Genomic DNA, 26536 nt, shown 5'->3' with positions numbered 1-26536 from the left:
ACTTTTATTGATTTTTTTTTTTTTTTTTGTAGGGTTGGCTTTTACGTACTCTAGGGCTCAGCGCTTTTCATTAATTGTTACGCATTGGGAAATCATTATTATCGTTGTGCAAAATTCATCGCAATAAAAAAAAAAAATAAAAATAATAATAATTTTTAAATTTTATTAATTTACTATTTCCTAGTGGTCAGTTTTGTCAGAGAATTTTTTGTTATTTTTTTGAATTTTTGAAAATTTTTTTTTTTCCTTTCTTCCATCCATCTTTGCCCATTCATGTCCATGGGAACACCGTTGCACTGCTCTCGCCCCAGAAGTGATGTCACTTGTCATCAGGTGTCTTCCTGAGTTTCCAGGAAGTGGATTCCCCCTGGCACTGAGCTGGTTCTCTGGGGTCTGGTAAGGTGCCTGTGTGACATCGGGTGTTCACTGATCGGCCCACTACAACGGGGATGAGCCTGCTGGCATCTGTTGGGGTTTTTCCCCCGCTCCTGGCAATTCTAAAGCTTCCGGTCGGGTGATCCTAGTGTGTGGTTTTTGGATACCTTTGAGTGCCCCTCCCCCCCCCCTCCCCCCCGCAGCTACTTCAGGCATGTAGAGGTGAGACATGGGTTGACCCATTTATCAATCCTGCATCCCTTTTTTGCTTATGTGTTGCTATACCTGTATTCATCTGACTAAATATAAATGAATATGCAATATATCACGGATTTGAATAAATTATTATGTGTGTATATATATGTGTAAGTGTGTATGTATGTATGTGTGTGTATATATATATATATATATATATATATATATATATATATGTATGTATGTATGTATGTATGTATGTATGTGTGTGTGTGTGTGTGTGTGTATATATGTATATATACACACAGTCATGGCCAAAAATATTGGCACCCCTGCATTTCTGTCAGATAATGCACCACTTCGCCCATAAAATTGTTGCAATTACAGATGTTTAGGCATTCTCACATTTATTTCTTTTGTTTGTATTGGTATGACACAAAAGTGGAAAAGCAAAAAGCAAAATCTGACACATTCCAGGCAAAACTCCAAAATGGACTGGACAAAATCATTGGCACCTTCTCAAAGTTGTAAGAAATAATTGCATCCCAAGTTTGTGATGCTCCTGTAATTTGTAATCAAAGTCACCTGTATCCGGTAACACGTGCTGACAATATAGAAATCACACCGGCAACCAGTTAAAATGGTGAAAAATTCACTCAACCTTTCTGTTGTGTGTCTCTGTGTGCCAAACGAAGAATGGAGAAGAGAAAGAGCAGCAAAGAATTGTCTTGAGGATTTGAGATAAAAAAAAAAAAATGTGGGAAAGCATGGGCAATCTCAAGGTAAAAAGTCCATCTCCAGAGATCCTAATGTTCCTGTGTCCACTGGGCGCACCATTGCGAAAGAGTTTACAGCCCATGGCACTGTAGCTAATCTCCCTGGACGTGGACGAAAGAGAAAAATTGATCAAAGATTGCAACAAAGGATTGTTCGAATGGTGGATAAAAAACCTTGACCACTTTCCAGACAAATTCAAGCTGACCTTTAGTCACAGGGTACAACTGTGTCAGCTCGCACTATACGTCTCCATTTGAATGAAAAGGGACAGGAGGAGACCCAGGAAGACCCCACTGCTACACAGAAACATAAAAAAGCCAGATTTAGATTTTGCAAAAACTTAACTGAGGAAGATAAAATCCTTTTGAGAGTATGTGCTGTGGACAGACAAAACAAAATTTACAGCTTTTTGGTAAAGCTATCAGTCTAGTGTTTTCAGAAAAAAATGAGGCCTTCAAAGAAAAGAATACAGTCCCTACAGTAAAATATGGTAGAGGTTCACTGATGTTTTGGGGTTGCTTTGCTGCTGCAGGCACTGAATGTCTTGACCGTGTGCATTATGAAATCTGAAGACTACCAAAGAATTCTGGGGTGCAGTGTAGGGCCCAGTGTCAGAATGTTGGTCTCTGTCAGAGGTCATGAGTCTTACAGCAGGACAATGACCCAAAGCACACGTCAAAAAGCACCCAGAAATGGTTTAAGACAAAGTGCTGGAGAGTACTGAACTGGCCAGCAATGAGTCCAGATCTAAAACTCATAGAGCACCTGTGGAGAGATCTCAAAACAGCAGTTGGGAGAAGGAACCCTTCCAATCTGAGAGACCTGGAGCAGTTGGTTAAAGAGGATTGGCCCAAAATTCCAGTAAAGAGGTGTAAGAAACTCATTGATGTTTACAGGAAGTGATTCATTTCAGTTTTTTTTTTCCAGGGCCTGTGCTACCAACTATTAAATTGAGGCTGCCAATAATTTTGTCCTGTCCATTTTTGGAGTTTTGCGTGGAATGTGTCAGATTTGGCTTTTTGTTTCTCACTTTTTTGTGGCATACCAATACAAACAAAAGAAATAAACATGAGAATGCTCAAACATTTGTAAATGCAACAATTTTTTGGGTGAAGTGGTGCATTATCTGACAGAAATGCAGGGGTGCCAATATATTTGGTCATGACTGCATGTATGTATATGTTATATATATATATATATATATATATATATATATATATATATATATATATATATATATATATATATATATATGTATGTATTATATGAACTTTTTTTTTGCCCCTTTTGAGGGCGTGGCTCTTTGACACACACTTTTCAATTCCACCATTCCCTATAAAAGCGCTTGCCCATGGTGTACGAGACTAGCCTAGCTCCGAGGAAGGTGGTGCACCCCAAACGCGTTAGCTGTACCCCGTGTTCTGTGCATGTCCATGCACTGTGTTTATGACCTTTTGTCAGTTGCATTTTGTGAGTACCCACTTTTATGCAAAAATTTCTTGTTATTAAATTATCTCCGGTAATGCACTAGGTGTGCACATTCCATTTTGGTTTTTCTTGTAGTTCCTTTTGGATTACCCCATCTGAGGAAGGCAGCATCCACCTAGTTTTGGGATACCATATATACCTTTCACACCACCATTTTATCTGACGTCTGTTACTCCACACCTTGGAAGACCTATTAGCGCTGGAAGTGACTTTTTTTTTAGTAGATATTAATCTGCCATTGAACCCCCTGCTCGATACTTCTTTGGGGCGGAGGTTCTTGTTAATCTTTCTATCTCCTTGGATCAATATTTTCTTGATAATGCCTCACCCAGGCTCTCCAGGGGGAGACTGAGTTAGGCGCTAGAAAAAAGAAAATACAGCGGCAGAGGTTGTCCTACCTGCTGGGACACGTGGCTGATCTTTAGAGTACATAAATCATCTCATTGTAAGACTGTCCCCATACAATTGATTCAAAAGAGAGAAGAACTTAAATTCGTGCTTAATTTAGAATCTAAAAATCATATGCAATTCACTTCCCAAAGAATTTGAGTGGGTGCACAAGCCTGGAAAGATGTTGACTTGCTCTCTCAAGGAAAAAGTCAGCTACCTTTAGTGCTAAAACTAGGACAACATCTGGGGGGGTGGCACACTCTTCCCCTCACGTTGCATGAGTCTTTCGCGATTTTTATGCGGACCTTTATAACATGCGGGGAGAGTTGGCCGATTTGCCATCTGAAGAAAAGCGGATTAAAATCATGATCATAATCAAATGCTCATATAACACTTTTGCCAAAAGCAGGAAAAGACCTGGCTCACTGCGGAAATTACCATCTGATTTCTTTATTAAATATGGCTGTTAAACTTCATGCAAAAGTATTAGCTGCCAGGCTCAACCCACTGCAACTAAAGGCCGTACACACGATCTGACTTTTTGACAACAAACATGCAAATTAGCTGTTTTGGAGCAACATCCGACCGTGTGTACGCTCCATCGGACAAACTTTTTCTGTTTCCATCGGACTTTTGTTGGCTGTGCGAACAGGCAAACTTTCCGGCAACAAGTGGTGGAGCAAAGTCCGATCGTGTGTACACAAAAGCATCGGACTTTTGTACTAACTACAGTACGCGGCCGCGAGAATGTTTCCAGCGTGAACCCACCGCGCTGGTTCTTGGCGACAGGGTACTGTACATCTCGTGCTGGCTGCAATAGGAAAACCCCCCCCCAAAATCCATACCAGACCCTTATCCGAGCACGCAGCCCGGCCGGTCAGGAAAGGGGGTGGGGACGGGCAAGCACCCCCCCTCCTGAGCCGTACCAGGCCGCATGCCCTCAACATGGGGGGTGGGTGCTTTGGGGGAGGGGGCGCCCTGCGACCCTCGCACCCCAAAGCACCTTGTCCCCATGTTGATGAAGACAAGGGCCTCTTCCCGACAGCCCTGGCTGTTGGTTGTCGGGGTCTGCGGGCGGGGGGCTTATCGGAATCTGGGAGCCCCCTTTAATGAGGGGGCCCCCAGATCCCGGCCCCCCCCCCACCCAATGTGAATGAGTATGGGGTCCATTCACCTAGGGAAAAAAAGTGTCATGAAAAAAACAGTATACAGGTTTTTAAAATTTATTAGTCAGCTCCGGGGGTCTTCTTTTGACTCCGGGGGTCTCTCTGGCGTCTTCTCCCGGTGTCTGGATCTTCTGCCGGGCTCCTCCGTTATCTTCTGCTCTTTTGCCGCTCTTTTGCTAGCGGAGGAGCCCGGACATCTGGATCGTCTTCTTCCCTCTTCTCTTCCAGAGATGTTGACACGACGCTCTCGCCGGCTGTAATGCTGTCTGTGCGCTCTGCTCTGACTTATATAGGCAGTGACCCCGCCCCCTTTGACATCACAGTCCCGGGGCATGCTGGGACTGTGAGGTCATAGGGGGCGAGGTCACCGCCTATATAAGTCATAGCACCCCCTTTGACCCTATCCACTCTGTCCATATGGGATCTATTACATTCTCGTTATTCCTGGAAGTACAATTCTCCATTAATGCCTCTTCTCGGTCACACTTATTTTCTGCCAGGATCTATAGATAAAGGGTTTAGGCATTGGTTTAGAGAAGGTCAGGCTCAGTTACATCAAATCCATGAGAATAATAAGTTGATACTGTTACAATCTCTTCGTGGAAATATTTTGCCTACCACCGTGGATCATTGGCGATACGCACAATTTTCTCATTTTGTACATGCTTCGCTCATTGTCTGAATCGAACCATGTCGAAACAGTTTTGCGGTCTAAGACCCACCCTCCATACTGCATATCATTATTCTATAAAGCTTTACTATCCCTCCACGGTCCCCGTTATCCTGGTTATATAGCTAGTTGGGAAAAAGATTTGCAATCGAGTATCACTGATGAACAAAAAGAAAGAAAAAATTAGCTCATGTGTCTTCTATTTCATCTAAAATAGTGGAAGTAAATGATAAGCTTCTTATTCGCTGGTATTACACTCCAAATAAGTTACATGCAATGTTCTCTTCAGCATCACCTTTGTGTTGGAGGGATTGTGGCTGCACCACAACGCATGGAGGCATTTGGTGGACTTGCCCCCTTATTCAAGGCTATTGGAAGGTGGTCGCTGATATAATCTCCATCATACAGAAAGATTAAATAAAGCTCGAACCTTGGTCTGTTATTTCACTGTTAAGCAGTATCAATAGGCAGATACAGAAGATCAATTACTCCTTGTTTACTGAATGCCGCAAAATCTCTGATTTGTACTGGTGACAACGCATTGTACCCACCGTAGCAAAATTGCTACAATAAGTAGACTAATTATGTTTTTAGAAGAGCTAACATTTATGGCTAGAGATACTGCTGTGAAACATTCAAAAATATGGGCATGCTGGCAGGAGTTCAAAACTACTGCCTCCGTATAGTAATATTGTCCTAGGTGTATAAGGGCCTTATTATAATCATTGATGCTATGGATTGCAGGGTTTCTCTCTCTCTTTTTTTTTCTGCCCTTTTTTTCTTTTTTGTTACAATAACACAAAAATAATGTGTATTTCTGGGTATGTAACTAGTATGGTATCTCATGGTCTTGTATAAAGTTTTGTATAATTACATACAGTATCTCACATTTTTGTAAATATTTTATTATATCTTTTCATGTGACAACGCTGAAGAAATTACAGTTTGCTACAATGTAAAGTAGTGAGTGTACAGCTTGTATAACAGTGTAAATTTGCTGTTCCCTCAAAATAACTCAACACACAACCATTAATATCTGAACCGCTGGCAACAAAAGTGAGTACACTCCCAAGTGAAAATGTCCAAATTGGGCCCAAAGTGTCAATATTTTGTGTGGCCACCATTATTTTCCAACACTGTCTTAACCCTCTTGGGCATGGAGTTTACCAGAGCTTCACAGGTTGCCACTGGAGTCCTCCTCCACTCCTTCATGATGACATCACAAAGCTGGTGGATGTTAGAGACCTTGCGCTCCTCTACCTTCCGTTTGAAGATACCCCACAGATGGTCAATAGGATATAGGTCTGGAGACATGCTTGGCCAGTCCATCACCTTTACCCTCAGCTTCTTTAGCAAGGCAGTGGTCGTCTTGGAGGTGTGTTTGGGGTATTTATCATGTTGGAATACTGCCCTGCGGCCCAGTCTCTGAAGGGCGGGGATCATGCTCTGCTTTAGTATGTCACAGTTGGCATTCATGGTTCCCTTAATGAACTGTAGCTCCCCAGTGCCGGCAGCACTCCTGCAGCTCCAGACAGTAACTCTCTCACCACATTCCTGACTGTAGGCAAGACACACTTGTCTTTGTACTCCTCACCTGGTTGCCGCCACACACACTTGACACCATGTGAACCAAATAAGTTAATCTTGGTCTCATCAGACCACAGGACATGGTTCCAGTAATCCATGTCCTTAGTCTGCTTGTCTTCAGCAAACTTTTTGCGGGCTTTCTTGTGCATCATCTTTAGAAGAGACTTCCTTCTAGGACGACAGCCATGCAGACCAATTTGATGCAGTTTGCGGCGTATTGTCTGAGCACTGACAGGCTGACCCCTCACCTCTTCAACCTCTGCAGCAATGCTGGCAGCACTCATACGTCGATTTCCCAAAGACAATCTTTGGATATGATGCTGAGCACATGCACTTAAATTCTTTGGTCGACCATGGCGAGGCCTGTTCTGAGTGGAACCTGTCCTGTTAAACCGGTTTATGGTCTTGGCCAACTTGCTGCAGCTCAGTTTCAGGGTCTTGGCAATCTTCTTATAGCCTAGGCCATCTTTATGTAGAGCAACAGTTCTTTTTTTCAGATCCTCCTTTGCCATGAGGTGCCATGTTGAACTTCCAGTGACAAGTATGAGGGAGTGAGAGAGATAACACTAAATTTAACACACCTACTCCCCATTCACACCTGAGACCTTGTAACACTGAGTCACATGACAGTAGGGAGGGAAAATGGTTGATTGGGCCCAATTTGGACATTTTCACTTAGGGGTATACTCCCTTTTCTTGCCAGCGGTTTAAACATTAAAGGCTGTGTGTTATTTGAATCTGTATGCCTTTGTATTCAGATGATCACCATCCTGGAGCTTTAATGTTTATTTACAGGGAATGGTTTTCAAGTATGTTTTCTATTGGTCACTTGTTCTGCAAGATGGGCATTACTTTATGTCTGTTTTACTGAGACCCTTTTTCAGTAGGACTTTTTGGATGAGCTACTGAGTTCCTCTCTTTCTTCTTCATAATATGTGTTGAGTTATTTTGAGGGGACAGCAAATTTACACTGTTCTACAAGCTGCACACTCACTACTTTATATTGTAGCAGTGTGTAATTTCTTCAGTGTTGTCACATGAAAAGATATAATAAAATATTTTACAAAAATGTGAGGGGTGTACTCACTTTTGTGAGATACTGTACCTTGATGAAATATTCAATAAAAACATATTAAAAAATGTTTACTTAAGCAGTAGTTTGACGCTGTATTTCTCACATGATCAACAGTTATTTTCGGTACTTTATAAACATGTTCATAGTCTGAAAAATTAAAGCTAATGTAGCCATCACATAGGGATTGGAAAACTGCAATATATTCAATTTTTTTGTTTGCTTTTTATTGACTTTATATTAAATCCATGGCTAAGGAAAATAACCAATGACTCTCGCACACACCTTAGAAGCCATTATTTTTATGTGGGTTTGTGGCCAAAGGTCCCCACTGAAAGCAAAGTGAAAATAAAGGCCATCCAGCAAATATGTCTACATTTATTCTCAACTGGTGTAACTCATCCACCTTATCAGGAACATGTAGATCCCCTTTATTAATCTCACCTTGGGCCTGCATGTCTTTGAACTGTCAGATATGACACCAGTTGTTGAGTAAATATCATGAGACAACAAAGATTTTGCTTCCTAAACACTTTTTGGTGATTTTTGACTGCTAAATACTAAAATAACCTGTAATTTGCTAATCGTGAAAATAACCTGTAATTTAATCTATCGCATATCTTTTATAGAAATGTTCTGTTTTTGCAATTTGCAATACCTGTTGGCTAGAGCTGCACGATTCTCGGGGCTGCACGATTCTCGCGGCGTAACATCTTTCACATTAAAACAAACAAAAATTGTGCTAACATTACTGTTTATTTTTTTTTTAAATTTATTTATTGAAGTGTATTTTTTCCCAAAAAATTGCATTTGAAAGACCGATGAGCAAATACAGTGTGACATAAAATATTGCAGCAATTGACATTTTATTCCCTAGGGTCTCTGCTAAAATATATATAATGTTTGGGGGTTCCAAGTAATTTTCTAGCAAAAAATATTTATTTTAATGTAAGAAACAAGTGTCAGAAAAAGATTTGGACTTTAAGTGGTTAAACTTCCTGCATTTACATGTTTAAAAACTTGGCAGACTGCCTGGATTTTTTTTCACACGGAAGTTTATCCCTTTGATCTAAGAAGGAAGAGTTGCCATGTTTCATGTTAAAAACTTGGCAGACTGCCCGGATGTTTTCTTTTGACAGCTGAGTGAGCAGATAAGTCTCTCCACTTGTTATATGAAAGAATCGGCAAACTCTGCAATAGAGATCTCAGGGGGGTTGAATCGAGATCACAATTTTTTAACGATTAATTGTGCAGCTCTACTGTTGGCCATACTGCATATATAAAAGAAACGTTAATACATGAACTGTGGCTAAATCACCTCAAGTACATCAACTAAAACTGGAATATCTGTGGAGATTCAAAGGAGTGGTTCTGCTGCTTGTAATGCAGCTTGGCTATACCAAGTACTGTACTGTTACAAATAGACAATCGTGCAAGAGAGTCACATTACATTTAAAAGAAATGGCCACTCCAAAAGAATTTGGTTCCAAGACAGAAAAATGGAGCATATGAAACACTTGTTGACCCGACAAAGATATTTTTAACTTGGCTTCACATAAAACTTTGACTAACAAAAAAATTTGTGAAAGCCATGAACAAGGAAGGTGAAGCTTATCATTATGAGACAGATACTTCCAAAAATAACTGATGCAATTAAGGAAGGCATTTTAATTGGTCCACATATCAGATGCATCATCGATGACAAGTGATTCGAAGACCTGTTAGTGGTGCCAGAGAAAATCACCTGGAAAACCTTCAAGGACATCATTGAAAATTTTCTTGGCAACTACGAACTAGGGAATTACATTTAGCTATTTGACTAAGTTCTTCGAGCATACACGACCGTGAAACGCCACATGTCCCTGAAGATTCATTTTCTGCATTCACACTTGGTCTTCTTTCCTGAAAATCTAGGTTTAATTAGTGATGAAAATTGTGAAAGGTTTCACCAGGACATTGCCACAATGGAAAAACAGTATCAGGGCAACTGGAATCTATCCATGGTGGCTGATTGTTAGACACTGCAGCAAGATGCACTGGACACGGAGTACAAATGAAAATCCACAGTAAAATATTTTTAGCCCTGTTATGCATATTACTACATTATAGTAATATGTTAATTTCATATTTCTCAAGATTCCTCCACTACACAGTCTTTCTGAAATTTATATTTTTTGATTTGAAAGGGTCTATCATAATCACCAAAAGTTTTTCAGGAAGCAAAACTTTTGAAAACATTTTTTGACCAGCATGTTTTGTTGCTGGCTTGCTTATTGTGATGCAGAAAGTCTCACCTTGTCTCCAGACTTGGTTATACATGCCGATACCTACCCGTTGCTGCTGTTAGCTTTGTTTTGGTTTGGTTACTGGTTTGCATTAATTTGTCCATAATATGAGAAGCTTTTGTATCTGGTCTATGGTATGCCAATGGGCCCATGTCATAGAGCTTTAGCCTTGCATTGATTTAATCAGCTTGACGTAAGCTCTTGTTTATTATATTTTGCGTTAAAGAGAGGAGTATAAGTACAACATCCTAAAAAGATCGTCTAAAGTCACATGAGCTGTAAGATTCAATTTGCAGTACAGAACCATATAAGATGTGATATTACAGTATTATAGGGTAAGAACAGATCTAGAGTTTGAGATACTTTTAAAATGTAAAAGCTGAGTTTATTGAACTCCTGTTAGCACAACTACTGTGTGGTTGGAGCCTTTTATCAGTAGGGAATCTAGGTCAATAAAACAGGACAGAGATGAATCCTGTTTTTTTTTCTTTTGCATACAGAAGGTCAGTATATTACTGGCCATATAATTGATTTAGTTGAAGTAAAGGACCATGTTACTATTATTTTTTTAAATAAATTCTTTATTTAAGAAAGGTAAGCACGCAAAAATACAGAGACCACACTCATATCACAATAAAGCAGACATTCCCCCAAGTCCCACAAGTAGATAACCCTGAAAAAAGGGGGTCCCAACTATCAGAAGGGAATCATATCTATCATGTATTAATGTAACCGGAGACCTCTGCATCCGGCATAACCATTTTTTACGGCGAAATGCTGTTGTAAGTTTAGGGTATGTAGAACTAAAAAGAAAAGGGAACGATTTGAGCCTGTAAGAGCGGCTCAAAAAAAAAAAAAAAAAAGGGCATAGCATATTATTGCTGAACCCTAGACAGTACAAGGAGAGAGAAAAAAGATGAGACAGGAAGCATAGAGGAGAGAAGAAAAAAAAAAGGGGGGGGGGGGCGTTGCGGAAGGGAGTTGAAGAACGGGGAGCTGGAACTATCCTCCAGTCGCAGCCACTCTCCCCCTTCGTCTCCCATAGACAACCCCCTCAGGGATGTCGAGCCACCAGCCGTCCGTACTCTTCAGAATAATAGAATTCATGCCAATAGAACCATTTTTTGGAAAATGTCTCGTGTAGGCCTTTCTCTGTGGCCACCAAGTCCTCCATTGCATGTATATCTGCCACTCTTTTCAACCAACCCGCCACCGACGGAGGCTGCGTCTGTTTCCAGTTCAAAGGGATGCAACTGTTTGCCGCAGTGATCAAGAGCGGCAGTATAGATTTTCTATATCACTTACTCAGTATCTCGTGGTGGTGCAGAAGGAAGAGCTCAGGGGACATCGGCAGCGTCCGGTCTGTGAATTTCTGCATGATGCGGTGTACCTCTGCCCAAAAGGGTTGTAAGATGCGGCAGGTCCAAAAGACATGCAGGAACGTTCCGATCTCCTCCCCGCATCTCCAACACAGGGAACATCCTATGGATCCTTTCTGGTGTATAGTACCAACGGGATAGTATTTTGTATCCCGCTTCTTGTTGTCTTGCGCATATAGAGGTCTTTTGGGTGAAAAGAATGATCCTGTCTACCTGCTTCTCCGTCAATTGTATATCCATATCACGCTCCCATCTGGAAATATAGGGAGGCCTATATTCCGGGGTCGTCGATACCAGTAGTTGATATGTCAGGGATATTGCATGTCTCAACGGTGTCTGATCCTGGCACAATCGATTCAAAGCGGGTCAATTGTCTTTCATATGCGGCCGGGAAGGGCAGAGAGCCAGTGAAGTGGGATAGCTGGACCTTTTGCCAGAAAGAGAGCCCACTCAGGGCCGGATCGTCCAATATTTGCTGCCTATTTCTCCATTGTCCATTACTGAGAAAATGTTGTGCCTGTGATCGCTCACTCTGTTTCAAATCTAGGATCATTGAAACCCGACATGAAAGCTGGATTGCCCACTACAGGGGTGAGTGGGGATGGGGGCGGTGCAACCGACAAGTCTCGGAAAACCTTCCAAGCCGTCTGTATTGTCACCCCCACCGTGGGGTGATCTGAAATTGTTTTGGCAAGGGTTTCTGGCACCAGGGTATCGATCCGAGGTGGACTCCTGTTAGGGATTGTTCTATTTGCACCCATTGTTTCAGGGATCCGTGGCGACACCAATCTAGTATACGGGTAAGATGGCAAGCCATATGATAGAGAATGACGTCCGGTAGGGCCAAGCCTCCCTTCAGCTTTGGGAGCCGGAGACCTTTTTGGGTTAACTGTGGTGGGTTTCCGGGCCCACACAAAATGAACCAACACTCTGTTCACTGCTTTTAGGAAGGAGGACGGCACCCATATAGGTAAGGCTTGGAAGTGATATAACAGCCTAGGCAGGATATTCATTTTTATTATGCTGCAGCGACCAAACCAGGAGAACAGCCCGTGTTGCCACTCCTGTAGGTCTTTCTTTATGGCTGTTAGAAGAGGAGGGAAGTTACAGAGGAAAAGCTCCTCTGTCCTACCGGACAGTAAGATCCCCAGGTATTTAATGTGGTTAGCTGCCCATTTAAAAGGAAAGTCTACCCGGAGCAACTCAATTAGGGATGGAGGCAGAGATACGGCAAGCGCTTCCGATTTTTGGTAGTTAATAACGGAACAATGATAAAGTCCAATATATCTTCAGTTCTTTAAGCAAGTTTGGAATAGAAACAAGGGGATTTGTCAGGAAAAAGAGCAGGTCGTCTGCAAATTCTGCAATTTTCGGGGACAATGTGGCATCAAGGCGAGGGCCCGTGATATTTGGGTTGTCTCTGACGAGACGCAAGAAAGGTTTGAGAGTGAATATCGGGGGCAATAAGGGACACTCCTGTCTTTTCCCATTTGTTATCCCAAATGGAGAGGAGAGGTGGCCGTTGACCTTGACCTGTGCCGATGGGCAAGAATAGATAGCTTTTACCCAATTCATCATGCGCTCCTTCAGGCCTATACAGCGGAGGGTTTCAAACAGGAAAGGCTAGCTCACCCTGTCGAACGCCTTTTCGGCATCCGTTGAGAGGAGCAACAGTGGGGTTTTCCGCGTCCGTGCAGCGTGGATAATATTGATTGCTTTTGTAGTATTGTCGCGCGCCTCCCTTGTAGGTACAAATCCGACTTGGTCAGAGTGGATCAGTTGTGGTATCAGGTCGATCAGACGCATCCAATAGAATTTTTGTAAAAATCTTTAGATCTACATTTAGCAATGAGATCGGCCGGTAATTTTGGCAGCGTAACGGGTCCTTGCCCTCTTTTGGAATCACAGTAATGTATGCCCTCAGTGCGTCCCCAGGGAGGGGTGTCCCTTCTCCTGTTGCATTATATGCTGAGAGAAAATGAGGAGTCAACAGGTCCCCAAAGGTCCTGTAGTAAAGAAGTGAATAGCCATCCGGGTCAGGTGCCTTGCCTAGTTGCATGTGCTTTATTGCCAAGGCCACCTCCTCCACCAAGATAGGTTTCTCTAATTCGGACAGCTCCACCTCTGAAAGACCGGGGAGGCCAGACCTATGCAGATCTTCTCGGATGTTCCTCAGCACAGAGGATTTTCCTCCTCAGATGTCGGGCATGGGAGATTATACAAAGATGTATAATACTCCTGGAACAGTTTGGCGATACCTTCCGTAGTGTGGACTTTATTGTTGTTGTCCTTAAGAAGTTCAGGAATAAATGTGCGAGCCCTCTGAGCTCTCAAGGCCCGTGCTAACATTTTCCCGCATTTGTTGCTGTTTTCATAAAATGATCGTCGACATTTAGATATCACTGCCTTGGCCCTAAACAAGGCTAGGGAGCGGAGCTGGTTCCGCAAGGCCGTCAATTCAAGCAGGGTTTGGGAAGCTAAAGACTGTTTATGGGCTGTTTCAAGGGATCTTATTTTTTCCAAAATGTCTTTGATATGTTTTGAGCGCTCTTTCTTGATTCGAGATCCTATTTTGATCAGAAGACCTCTGATGTAGCATGTATGTGCCTCCCACACTATTGTTGGGGCAGCCCCGGGGCCTACATTCCTGGAGAAGAACTGTCTTAGTTCCCTGGACACCTCTTTAGTCACCTTAGGTATCTGGATCAGTGAGTCATTAAGTTTCCAAGTCCACTGATTCACTTCGGGCTGGAGCAAGTCGATGTCTACAAAAACCGGAGCATAGTCTGAAAAAGAGAGAGAACCAATCGAGGCTGAGGTGACTTTAGACAGGAGCGTTTGTGGCAGCATGAACCGATCAATTCTGGTATAGGAATTATGAGGGTGCGAATAGAATGTGTAGTCCCTGTGATTTGGATAAAGAATCCGCCACACATCCACCAATTGGAACGCATGGAAGTTCCTTTAAGGCGTTTCAGTGTTGCGCATGAGGCCTGGTAGAGTCCAAAGACGGGTCCATGACAAAGTTCATGTCGCCACCCAAAATCACAATTCCTTCGGCGAAGTCACCCAATTTAGACATAACCGGTTCCAGAAAGGAGATCTGGTTGGAATTGGGGAGATATAGGTTGACCAGGGTAATTAGAGATCCCCCAAGCATCCCCTTCACAAAGAGAGCTCTTCCTTCCGAATCACCCCACCGATCCCTTAACTGCCATGGGATAGAGCCTCGGATCAAGATACTCACACCCCTTGACTTAGAGTCAGAGGCGCAGCCATGGTACACTGTTGGAAAAAAGCGGTCATGGAGTCTTGGTGTACTATCCGCACGGTAGTGGGTCTCCTGAAGGAAACACACTTGGGCCTTCATGTGTTTTAGAGTAGCTAACACCATGGAGCGCTTCTCAGGGGTGTTCAGTCCCTTCTCATTGAAGGAAACGAGGCGAACAGGCTCTGATTTACCAAATGGCATGACTCCGACTGGAGGACGCAAACAAGGACAAGAAGGGGGAAAGAAGAAAAAAAAGAAAAAAGGGGAGGGGGAGGTATGAAGGGGAACGGAGACTAGAGAGTGAAAGGAAGGACAAGGAAGAATTCACTGTGAATTAGAGAGAGCAAGTGAAGAGGAAAGAAAGAAAGATAATCTGAAGAGAAAGAAAGAGAAAAAAAAAAGGGGGGGGGAGGGGGAAGCAGGAGAGGGAGACTAATACGCCTTAGGCGTAGGAGAGACCTAGTCTCACAGCACCCTTGTAACCCTTAAATATGGGTCACTAAATGGGTGCAACCCTATGTGGAGGAGAGGTTGAACACAACAGGGGTCGGAGGCTCCCTATCCCGACCCACCCAATGGATTGCGGAGAGCCAGGTATTTCCCAAAGCTCTTTAATATCCAAGTAACAGGTAAACAGCTGAAAAAACACATATAGCAACAAAATATAGAACCCAAAACAGCAGAAAGTTTTTTTCTTATTAGGAATACAAAACACACATCATTATTAGGAACCAAACTGAAATTCCTGTCCCCTGTACCGGTTGAGAAATAGAGAGGAGCTACCTGGAGAGTGGAGCCAACCTACCCAGTCCACTTGGAGTGGCTCCCGCGAAGGGGATCCCACACTGGCTAGGCAGACAGACAACCCTCTGTGTCCAGCCAACCCCTCCCTCCAGGCAGTCCAAATGGGATACACGGGTTAAGGCCACGGAAGCATCCCCACATGACTCAGGCGCCCGAGAACAATGCCCCAATAAAAGCTGTATATAGAGTATATGCTTCCTTCCTGTGCGAGCATGACCCAAAACCTCGATGGCGGGGGGGGGGAGAGGGAGGGCGAGGAAAGTGGAAGAGGGGGGGGAGATGAGAAAAGACCAGGAGAAGGAGGTAGACAATAGAGGTGAGAGACAAGGAGGGGGAAGCAAAGGGAATGGTTGGGGGGGGGGGAGAGGGAGGAAGGAAGAGGGGGGGAGGCGGGGGGAAAGAAGGGAAAGCGGGGGGAAAATGGAGGATGGGAGAAGGAAGAGAGAAAAAGGAGGGAAGGAAGCGCAGTGGAGAGGATGTGGGGGAGAGAAGAGAGGAAAATTCAGATAGCCCCTTCACGCCCCCCAACAAAAACACTGCATCTCTAGAACCAAATGCATTACTCCCCCAACAGATCTCCCCCCCCACTAGCATACAATACACACAGAGCATCTCATGGTCTGCCACCCACCCCAGACCACCCCCCCACAGACACCGCTCGTCCCATAGCACTGCGGCATCAGACACCCCCCCAGCCCAAAGTCCAAGACTCTCATGTGGGTCGGGACTCCCGCCACCGTACACTTGCAGAGTAGCTGTCATGCAGGTCTGTGTATATACGGCTCAGTCCCGGGATGGAGGGAAGGGGGAACAACATCGGACAATGGCCGGAGGAGCGGGGCCCGCAACCACTTACACATGGGAAGGGGGGGTGCTCAGGACACTCAGTACGAAGCCAAGGGGCTTTTCCTTTCAGCGCGGCTCAGAATGTTAAGTCTTATGCCCTGTACACACGGTCGGACATTGATCAGACATTCCGACAACAAAATCCATGGATTTTTTCCAACGGATGTTGGCTCAAACTTGTCTTGCATACACACGGTCACTCAAAGTTGTCGAAAAATCCGATCGTTCTGAACGCGGTGACGTATAACACGTATGTCGGGACTATAAACGGGGCAGTAGCCAATAGCTTTTGTTTCTTAATTTATTCTGAGCATGCGTGGCACTTTGTGCATCGGATTTGTGTACACACGATTGGAATTTCCGACAACGGATTTTGTTGTCAGAAAATTTTATAGCGAGCTCTCAAACTTTGTGTGTCGGAAATTCCTATGGAAAATGTGTGATGGAGCCTACACACGGTCGGAATTTCCGACAACAAGGTCCTAGCACACATTTTCCATTGGAAAATCCTATCGTGTGTACAGGGCATTAGTCCGCATCAGGGGCCCCAGGAGAAATGTCAGTGCATGATGTGTGCGACCCTAGAACCAGAACACTCACGGTAACTGCAGCAAAGGGTTACATTTCGGGCTCCTGTGCTCCCGCCGGCGGCCGGTCACCTCTTCTTCTGGAAGATCGACGAGGCAGGCCTGGTCTGGAAGCCCGAAGTGCAGAGCGTGGATCCCTGACTGGTAGCGGCTGCAGCCAATCTGGTATGGGGACAGGCTCCATGTCCAGGAAGTGGAACAAATCCGGCAGATGGTAAACGATGAACCCCCATTACGGACTGTTAGTTGTAATGGGAAACCCCAGCGATATGGCAGCGCAGCATGCCGCAGCCGCTCGAGCAGGGGCTTAAGCATAGCCCTCCTTTGCAGAGTTGCTCGCGACATATCCTGGAAGATAGATATGAGGGCTCCGTCAAACTTAATTTGCTCTCTAGTCCAAGCGGCCCGGAGTACCTGATCTTTTCAGGAGTAACGGTGGAGACGACATATCACTTCTCTGGGCCGGTCAGGATCTTGCTATCGTGGTCCAAGTGCGTGGTGCACACGATCAAACTCCATATTGGTAGGAGGATCAGGGCTCAGGACCAGCTGGAGGATCGCCAATACTGTCTCCTGGAGATTTTTGGGTCCAGTCGCCTCGGGCAGCCCTCGGATCCGAAGATTATTGCGGCTGCGGTTTTCGAAGTTCTCAGCCTGGAGCTGCAGCTCTGTTAACTGCTCCTGGAGAGCTCACCTCTGATTCCTCCTTACTTAGGCGGTCATCCAATGAGTTAACCTCGGAGCGGAGCCCGTGGAAGTCCCGGCAATGTTGTTTCTCCATTTTCATCATCAGGGCCTCCATATTGGCTTTTGTGGGGAGTGCCCGCAACAAGGTCCTTATGTCTGCATCAGCCTGTAATGACATCGCGGATGCCTCCGATCCACTCGGGCTGCCGGGTGGAGGTGCCAGGAGAGAGGGAATTCCCTCCAGCGAGTCCAGGACATGGTTCCTAGATGCGGCCATGGATGTAGTAGGGAAGATCATCAGACCTCTCCCGCCACGTGTCGCTGTAGTGGAGGCCGCCTCGGCAGCTGGGGATTGCATGTAACGGGTGATCGATGCTGCTGGATTCACTTTAGTTGATCCCCTGTTTCCCTGGCGTCTCCGATAGGTCATTTCAAGCCACAGTATGCGTTATATGGGTATTTCAGCCGTGTTAAGCTAGTCGGGAGCTCTAGCCATGAGCTTCCTCACTCCGCCATGTCCAAGCCACGCCCCATGTTACTATTATTTGAAAGGGCAAGAAATGAGATTAAATTCTTGTAGTACAATACTTTTGTATAAATTCATGTGCGTTTCGGTAGGGGTCTTGGCTCCATGACTTGTCTACTTGAGTTACATGTGGATTTTTTTTTTTTTTTTTTTCTTTTCAATTTTTATATACTCCCTGTGTTTGAGTTGCCTTCCTCTGATAATGCTTCCAACATTGTGATTGTTAAAGTATAACTAACTAAAGGCAAAACTTTTTTTTTTTTTAGTTTTGGTTGGTGCAGATAGATTAGAACACCTAGTAGGTTTTCATTGCTGTCCGTGCCCCTGTTGGGGAGATTCACCCACTCTATTTGTCTTGTTTACAATTCTTGAACGTAAAAGAAAAGACCAAATTTTAGGTTGTTCCCAGAAAAGTAATAAAGGGGAAACCTTCCTATAGGGACACTAGTTCTGGTGACCTGGGGCCCCAAGGCATAGGAAGTGAAAGTAAATCTCCCCAATGCTACACAGATGGCAAAGAAAAAAAATCTGGCACGGGTAATAATCCTCACTTACTCTATCCAAAATTTTAAATAATTTTGCTTATAGTCCTACTTTAACCTTTTGTCTTTCTTTAACTAAAGATATTTAAAAAAATTCTTATGTTTTTAAAGTTCTGTAATTTTTTTTATTAGGTATTTTGTTTTGAAGACTGTGGAGCAGCATTCACAACTGGCGTTCTCCAAGATAACAAAGCAGACTAGGAAGAACCCCGGTATAGGAAAAGACAAAAACTGTACAATACGATTTTTGCGCCTCTATGGTCAAGTTCAAAGTGGCTTAAAAGGTGTGGAGTCTCAAAGTTATATAGTTTGAAAAACAAGCTAATTTTCTGGATCATTTACAGGGGATGTATTAGAAAAGTAAAAACAGAGTATGTGGGAAAATATTTTTTTGAAATCTAAGGTAAATTTAAAGTGAGATTGTGATTTTTCCATGCAAGGCAGTGGGTTCATATTAACGACCTTCCCAACAGTGTACTTTCCTTTCTCTCCCCTACTGTACTGTTTGGCCATGGCACACATGATAAGACAGCATTGTATAAGTGCAAGTTGGATTTCCAGTCAGTGTTTACGTAGGGTTGTCTTCAAGCCCTTGCATGACATCATCGGACAAATCACCACTTCTGTTATATGCTCCTCTTTACCTGTAAGTAACCAATATTTCTTTTATTGTCCATTGAGGGACACAGGATTGTAGAATAGTCTGACATATGGGTAATGCTGCCTCCTACAAGAGCTTGGATACTGGCAAAAAAAATAAGATTGAACCAGCCCCCGAATAACCCTGCCTCCACCTGTCATGCCTTCGTTTTTGATTGTCCTATGAGGACCCCTTTTCGTCAGTGCTGCTGTGGAGGATCTTAATGTTTTATTTTTGTATTTTTTTTTCTTTGAGATATATTGTTTGGGGATTTTTTTGGGACTTGAAGTGGTTGAAACAAGCTTGGAGTAATTTTTACAGCCACCCAATCACATTTACGGTAGCGGGTAGGAACTTCCCTTGTTAGCCCCTTTGTAATAACCACGTTACATCAAAAAAAGTAAAAACATTTTTAATAAAGTAAAAAATGTAAAAGCACACACACACTGCGCCCACACACACATTGCACCACACGTGAGGTATCGCCATAAATATTGGAATGAATGTAATAAATATATGAGGCTGACTGGGCTGCTGCAAAAAGGTGCATTTTCATTTGGATTTTGTGATGGATTTACTTCGATGCTAAGGGTCATTGTCCTGCTGCATCACCCAACTTCTACTAAGCTTCAGCTGGTGGACAGCCACCCTAACAATATGTAGAATTTTTTAGTAAACTTGGGAATTCATTTTACCCTCGATGACAAAAGTGGTCCAGGCCCTGAGGCAGCAAAGCTAGCAGATTTGTCTTGATGTTCCTTCCACCATACTTTACTGTTGGGATGATGTTCTGATGTTGGTAAACTGTGCCCATTTTGCGCCATACAAAGTGCTGAGTATTATTCCCTAACTATTCGACTTTTGTTTCTTCAGTCCACAAAATACTTTCCTATTAGCACTGCGTTTGTCAAGGTGCTTTTTGGCAAACTTTAGGCATACAGCAATGTTTTTTTTTTTTTTTTTTTTTTACAGCAGCAGCTTCCTTCAGTGTTCCTCTAGTGTTCTGCCATGGACACCCTGCCTGTTCAAAGACTTATGTATGGTTGACTCCCGAATGGGGATGTTTGCCAATTCCAGTGAGATCTTCATGCTTTTAGTGACTTTGAGGATTCTGCGAGGTGCCTTGGGAGTCACTTTGGCTGGCGCCCACTTCTAGGAAGAGTAGCCACAGTCTTAAATTGTCCGTTTATTGACAATTTGTCTGTCGACTGATGGTTGCCTAAACATTTAACCACTTGAAGACCAGGCATTTTCTGGCACTTTTTGTTTACATGTGAAATTTATTTTTTTTGCTAGAAAATTAGTTAGAACCACCAAACATATATATATATCTATATATATATGTGTGTGTGTATGTATATGTATGTATGTGTGTGTGTATATATGTGTATGTGTGTGTATATATATATATATATATATATATATATATATATAGTGTGTGTGTAATTTAAAAGCAGATGCCCTAGAGAATAAATTTTAATGCAAAAAAACACAATACATAACACACTTTTTTGTAAAATATAAAAAATGTCACGCCAAGTAAGTAGATACCAAACCTGTCATGCTTTAAATATGCGCACGCCCACACAACGGCGTCAAATGACGTACGGTTTACTTTCCATAGGCGACTTTACAGGTTACCACTTTAGATGTACAGAGGAGGTCTAGTGCTAGAATTACTGCCCATTATCCGATGTTTGAGGCAAAACCTCACTTGTGTGGGACGATCACTGTTTGCGTGCGTGCCAGACGGACACGCGTTTTCACCTTTGTGCGCTAGCAGGACAGAGGCACTTTAATTTTTTTTTTTTTTTTTACACTGTTGCTTTACTTTTTGATCACTGTTATTGCTGTCACAAGGAATGTAAACATCCTTGTGACAGCAATAGGGGCATGACAGGTCTGGAAGACCCCAAATCCCTCCTTTGCACTTGAAAGCATTCAAAGCGCCAAGATCGGCATTTTTTAACTCTTTTAATCATTAAAAAATGGCCCCTTTAAGATGCTGGTAAAAACATGAAGTGATGTCATGTCATCACTTTTAGGTTACCATAGCGGAGACCCGATCAAAACCAATCCTGGCTATTTTTTCAGGTTTCCGACTAGCTGGCGGATGTGGCGGCTAGTAGCTCGGGTTTCCCGTGGGAGGGGGAGGAGGACGTCCCCTCCCGCTGCTTGCAATATCAACCGATTGGCTGGTTAGCCTTTCCATTTATTTTTGCAAGAGAGCCGACCGTCGACTCTAAAACTGAACCGTGGTGGCATCATCCCGGTACAACCACTTGAAGTCAAATGATGTACCAGGTGATTTGGCGGCAAGTGGTTAAAGAGATTGTTTGTTGTCATAAAATGTCTTTTTATCAATAAAGGTATCTCTAAACCACACCTGCAAACTAATTTCATTAACTGGACTCTAGATGTGCAAACTACTGACTCCAATCAGCTTTCCCTGAAGTAATTAGTCTAGGGGTTCACCTACTTTTTTACTATAGCACTGTGAATGTTTAATGGGTACGTTCAATAAGGACATTAGAATTGTTTGTGTTACCAGCTTAGGCACATTGTGTGTGTCTATTGTTGTTCATGGCAATTTACTGCAGCAAACCAGTTAGGGAGTTCACATACTTTTTCTTGTTTGAGTGTGTGTATATTCATTTATTTTTGATAACCTAACTGCTAGTCTAAGTTGACTTTCTGTTTGGTTAGTATTGTTCACCTGTAGTTCCCGTAAGGTGGATGCTTGATTGTCCACCACATTGTTGATAGAGGTTCATGGCTCCTTTGAGTGCCAGTTGTTCTTTTGGGGTTCCTGGTCCTGATCTTGACCCACATGTCATAGACTATTCTACAGTGACCTTTGACTCCAAGGAGATTTTGCGGTAAGTACAAAAATCTAGTTTTTCTTCATTCAAAGGGCATCAGGATGGCTAAAGAAAATGTTTTGCTGCTGGGAGACCAGTGAACCTGTTGCTTTGCCTTGCATGGAGAAATCACTTAATGGCTGGATTATTGAATAAAAAAAAATTAAAAATATATATATATATATATATATATATATATATATATATATATATAATTTTTTTTTAGGGGAATAAATTATGTCTTTACATGGTTTTACAACAGGTATCACATCCTCAAAAACTGCAATATTAAATAAATCCCCTACCAAAGTAACTAATTGGACTTTCACGGTACCGCTATGTTCAGTTTAAGTATAAAATATAGCCAAGGTTTGTCTTGACTCAAGTTGAAATCACCTATTTAAAACAATTATGCAAATTTGCTTATCAATACAATGTACAGATACAAATATCCACCTAAATGGTTCCAAACTTTTGTTTACAATCACAAACGTGATGAATTAAATTTCCACAATCTCGAACTTCCACATTCGACACATTTCACAGGACAAAGCCTGCTTCTTCAGAAATGCCAAATATTCTCCATTATTCTTATCTATCCATCATACGCTTGTGATTGTAAACCAAAATTTATATCTGTATATTGTGATAAGCAAATGTGTATATTGTAGTGATAAACAAATTTGCATAATTGTATTAATGGGTGATTTTAACTTGAGTCGAAATAAACTTTGGATATATTTTATACTTAAACTGAATATAGTGGTACCATGAATGTCCTATTAGTTACTTTGGAAGGGGATTTATTTACAATTGTGTCTTGTTTTCCCCCCTTACTCACTTATAGTCACAAAACAGCAGAATTCCCTTTTGTACTAAATTCTATGTGTGTGATTGATTATTGACCTAAACGTCATATCTATTTAAGCTCGGCCAACTCCCCACTTAAACTTCACCTTTAAAAGTAGGTGATAAATTCATTGATTCTTCTACTCTTTAGAAGATTCATACACAAATGGCTGGAAGCAACCTTTCGATTACCCTGGCAGTGAAGCATGAATAATATTTTATAAATGCAATGTAAATCGGTAACCTAGATATGCTGGATGTGTGAAAAATGAGCTCCACCAAGTCTGATTGTTCCGAGATTCATTTATACTAATTTCTAGCCTATCGTGATGATATATTCTTTTTACTGTACGATGCGCCCTAAGCAAACATTTTTTTGGTGGTGTCCAGGTAACACAGTAATTCACTCTTGCTTCAAATGCCTTTTAATTAGATTTTCCTTTTTGTTAACTAGTAGCAGAAGAAACATACGTGGAACAACTTGAAAACCCAGATAATCCTTTGCAGTGTCCAATCAAACTGTATGACTTCTACCGTTTTAAATGGTAAGCGTTGGTCAATAAATCTATTTTTTTTCTTGTCAATTAGCCATTGCATAGAAGTAGACTTTAAGGGGTTGATTGTCATTTTATGTTGTCTTTATCAGATTTCCATTGAATGCTTTATAGATGCCCTACAGACAGGGCAGATCAGGGGTGTATAATTAATTTGAAAATTTTCTGGGACATGTATGATTAGCATGGGATTGATCTGCAAGCTGCTAAATTACGACGGGCATATATGTTGTAAATGCTGCCCTATGTTTTCAGTGATTCTGATTTATTTGAGAGGCGCTGGCCTGTGAAGAGGCACACATTTAGGAACAGGAAATCAGCAGCAACCACAAGCCTGTTTAGAGTGGGGCTGCCTGATGGCAGTTGCATAGTTAATAAGAGCACTGTCCATGTGACCCCAGAGTGTTTACTTGCTAACTTTTTGTTTTTGTTTTGACTAGAGTGTAAATGGAAACTTTATGGCTCCCATAGACCTTCTTTGAAAGGGGATCTAGCAATTAAGACTTTTTTGTCTTGCTTTGCTTTTCTCTCAAATTGACATGCATTCATGTCCATATATGTAAAGAAGTATTCATGTGTTGTTTTTATAGGGTTGTTTTGAAGAATTTTCCTTTTAATCATTCTTTTTCTTTTAGTCCTCAAGGGGCCCGAGGACCAACAGATGCCTTCTATTTGGTCCCTGAAGCGGTGGTTGCACCGAATAGCCCAATCTGGTACTCTGGACAGCCTGTAAATGAGGAGGTGATGGAGCAAATGTTAACGCGCATTTTATTGGTTAAAGAGGTCCAGGAAACACATGCCTCATCCCGCATTTCTGCATATTAATTACTTGCTTCTATATCCTTGTTTTCAGTCTTTTGTATATACAAATGCATTTTGTAAAGCATGATAAAACACATATAATCTTTACCCTACTGTACCTTATTCCACACGGAAGCTGAGTGCTTTGACTATACAAAGCAATGGTTGACCATTATCTATGTTACTATGTTTGCAAGAAGCACATTTTGCAGAATTGTTGTTTGTTATGAAATAATTTATGTTGGCACCACATTGAGCACCTATGTTACACTGTTTATACAGTTCTGAAATCACTTGTATGGAGTAAATTTTGCACTCCAAATGGATCACGAGTTATCTTTTGTTTTTTGTAAATAGATTCATTGTTTAACTATTTTTCATATATACAAGTGCATACAAAGTCACTTATCTTAAGTCTTATAATTAAGAATGATGTATCATGTGGAAAACTGTATGTACGAAATCATTGTTTATACCAAGCGCTTAGCAGTTGTATAATTTATTAATCACTTTAGTGCAATGCAGCCATAATCATGTTTATAATGAAACATGCTGAAATTATGGAATTGTACTGTTCTTTTCCTTTATAAAAGGAGAATGCTTCCACAGCTAGCCTGTTTGCAGTGGAACCCAGTTTCCAAGGTAATGCTTTGTTTTAAGCAAGAATACAGCCATTGCACCCCTCTGAACTGTAACGGGAGATTTTTTGTTCCACCATTTTCCTCTGTTTTGAAAGCAAGTGTAAACTGGGTTTATGGGAAGCTTTAGAAAATGTTGGATTATTTCCAGCTTTTTGTGTTTTGTTGTTGTGGGTGTACTTCGTGCCTAAGTAAAATGTCACTACAGATTTGACACTTTATTGGTTTAGACCCCTTTCACACTAAAGGCATTTTTCCGGCATTTTAGTGCTTGAAATAGCACCTGTAAAGCGCCTGAAAACTGCCCGTTAACCCTACCCAGTGTGAAAACCTGAGTACTTTCACACTGAGGCGGTTCACTTGCGGGACGTTACAAAAAGTTCTGCAAGTAGCAACTTTGGGGCGGTGTAGGAGCACTGTATATAATAGCGCTTCTACATCGCCCCTGCCCATTGGAATGCATGGGGAGCGCTTCTGAAGCGCCGCAACACGGCGCTTTTAACCCCTTTGGCCGATAGTGGGGGTTAAAATCGCCCCAACGCGATCATGGCCGCCGTGTGAAAGTAGCCTAAGACCGACTTTTGTGTTTGCACAGAAGGATTGCACATCATGCTGAGATAAAGACAGACAAACTATACAACCTTACCTCAAAATCCAGTCTTGTTGTGCCTTAACACAATCCAGGCACTTGGATTTCTTTCAGTGGTGACTGTAATGTAAATTTTGATTACTTGTGTTTTTAGTAAGTTCACTTTTACAGGGAGATTTGTATATTTTCACAGAAGATTTAACATGGAAATCACTGACTAATAGGAAAATGAGTTTGTTATATCTGATGTATGCTAGATTTCTGGTACCTTTTTGTTATTTAATACAAATTGAGCACTAATTTTGATTTGAAATAAAATTGCAATTGAATGTATTAAATTTGGCTGTAGAAACATATTTTGATATATGTAATTAAAAATTTATTGGGATTACCTGCCAGGCAGACCTTAAGGTCCAAATACTAGAAAGCAGAAATATTTTTGACCGCTGCTTTGACAGCTTTAAAAAATGAAATGGAATACTTGGGTGTGCTGGGCATGTTAACACCAATTACTCCACCACTTCAATACATTTTAATTGTTTTGCCAACTTATATAGTGCTATAGGAGGGCCAAGAGCCATTTAGTTGGTTATGTTCTTAGATGGTGGAAGGGAACCTATACATGCAGAAGACAGGTTAAACATACAGTGCAGAATGCACTCAATAGACCAAGCAAATTCCCCTACCCAAGACCTACCTTCAGTCATTCTAATGAACTTCACTGATTGCACTTGCCCTCTTTCACAACTTTTGGCCTGCATTCAGTTTCCCCTGGTATGCCAGCTAAAGGTTCATACACGTGATTGCTGAAAGGGAGCAACTAGCATATGCTTATTGGCACCCAATTGGAAAGAAATGTATCAAGCCAACTGGTTCAGTAAAGACCAACATTATTATATTTTTACACATTTACACAAATTGCACTTCTCTGACCTGAAAACTGTTATCAGTCAAGGT

The 26536-nt window shown here is 42.2% G+C and overlaps 1 protein-coding gene across 2 annotated transcripts in view; it reads left to right on the top strand.

Moving 5' to 3' along the window:
- Positions 1-25917, top strand: part of LOC141131918 (transcriptional regulator QRICH1-like) — an 87239-nt gene extending 61322 nt beyond the window's left edge. Inside the window, exons 8-10 of one of the 2 annotated variants that reach the window (XM_073619740.1) lie at positions 18780-18931; positions 23455-23542; positions 24187-25917. In XM_073619740.1, coding sequence (XP_073475841.1) covers positions 18780-18931; positions 23455-23542; positions 24187-24376 — 430 coding nt within the window. In that variant the 3' untranslated portion in view covers positions 24377-25917. Of the gene's footprint in view, positions 1-18779; positions 18932-23451; positions 23543-24186 lie in introns of both variants that reach the window. The other variant, XM_073619739.1, reaches the window with a different exon arrangement.
- The last annotated feature ends 619 nt before the right edge of the window (positions 25918-26536 follow it).

This window comes from Aquarana catesbeiana, linkage group LG03 (genome assembly GCF_042186555.1).
Source record: "Aquarana catesbeiana isolate 2022-GZ linkage group LG03, ASM4218655v1, whole genome shotgun sequence".
NCBI classification, from domain to species: Eukaryota; Metazoa; Chordata; class Amphibia; order Anura; family Ranidae; genus Aquarana; species Aquarana catesbeiana.
The sequence above is the reverse complement of the archived record's forward strand: the minus strand, read 5'-3'. Positions and strand labels throughout refer to the sequence as shown.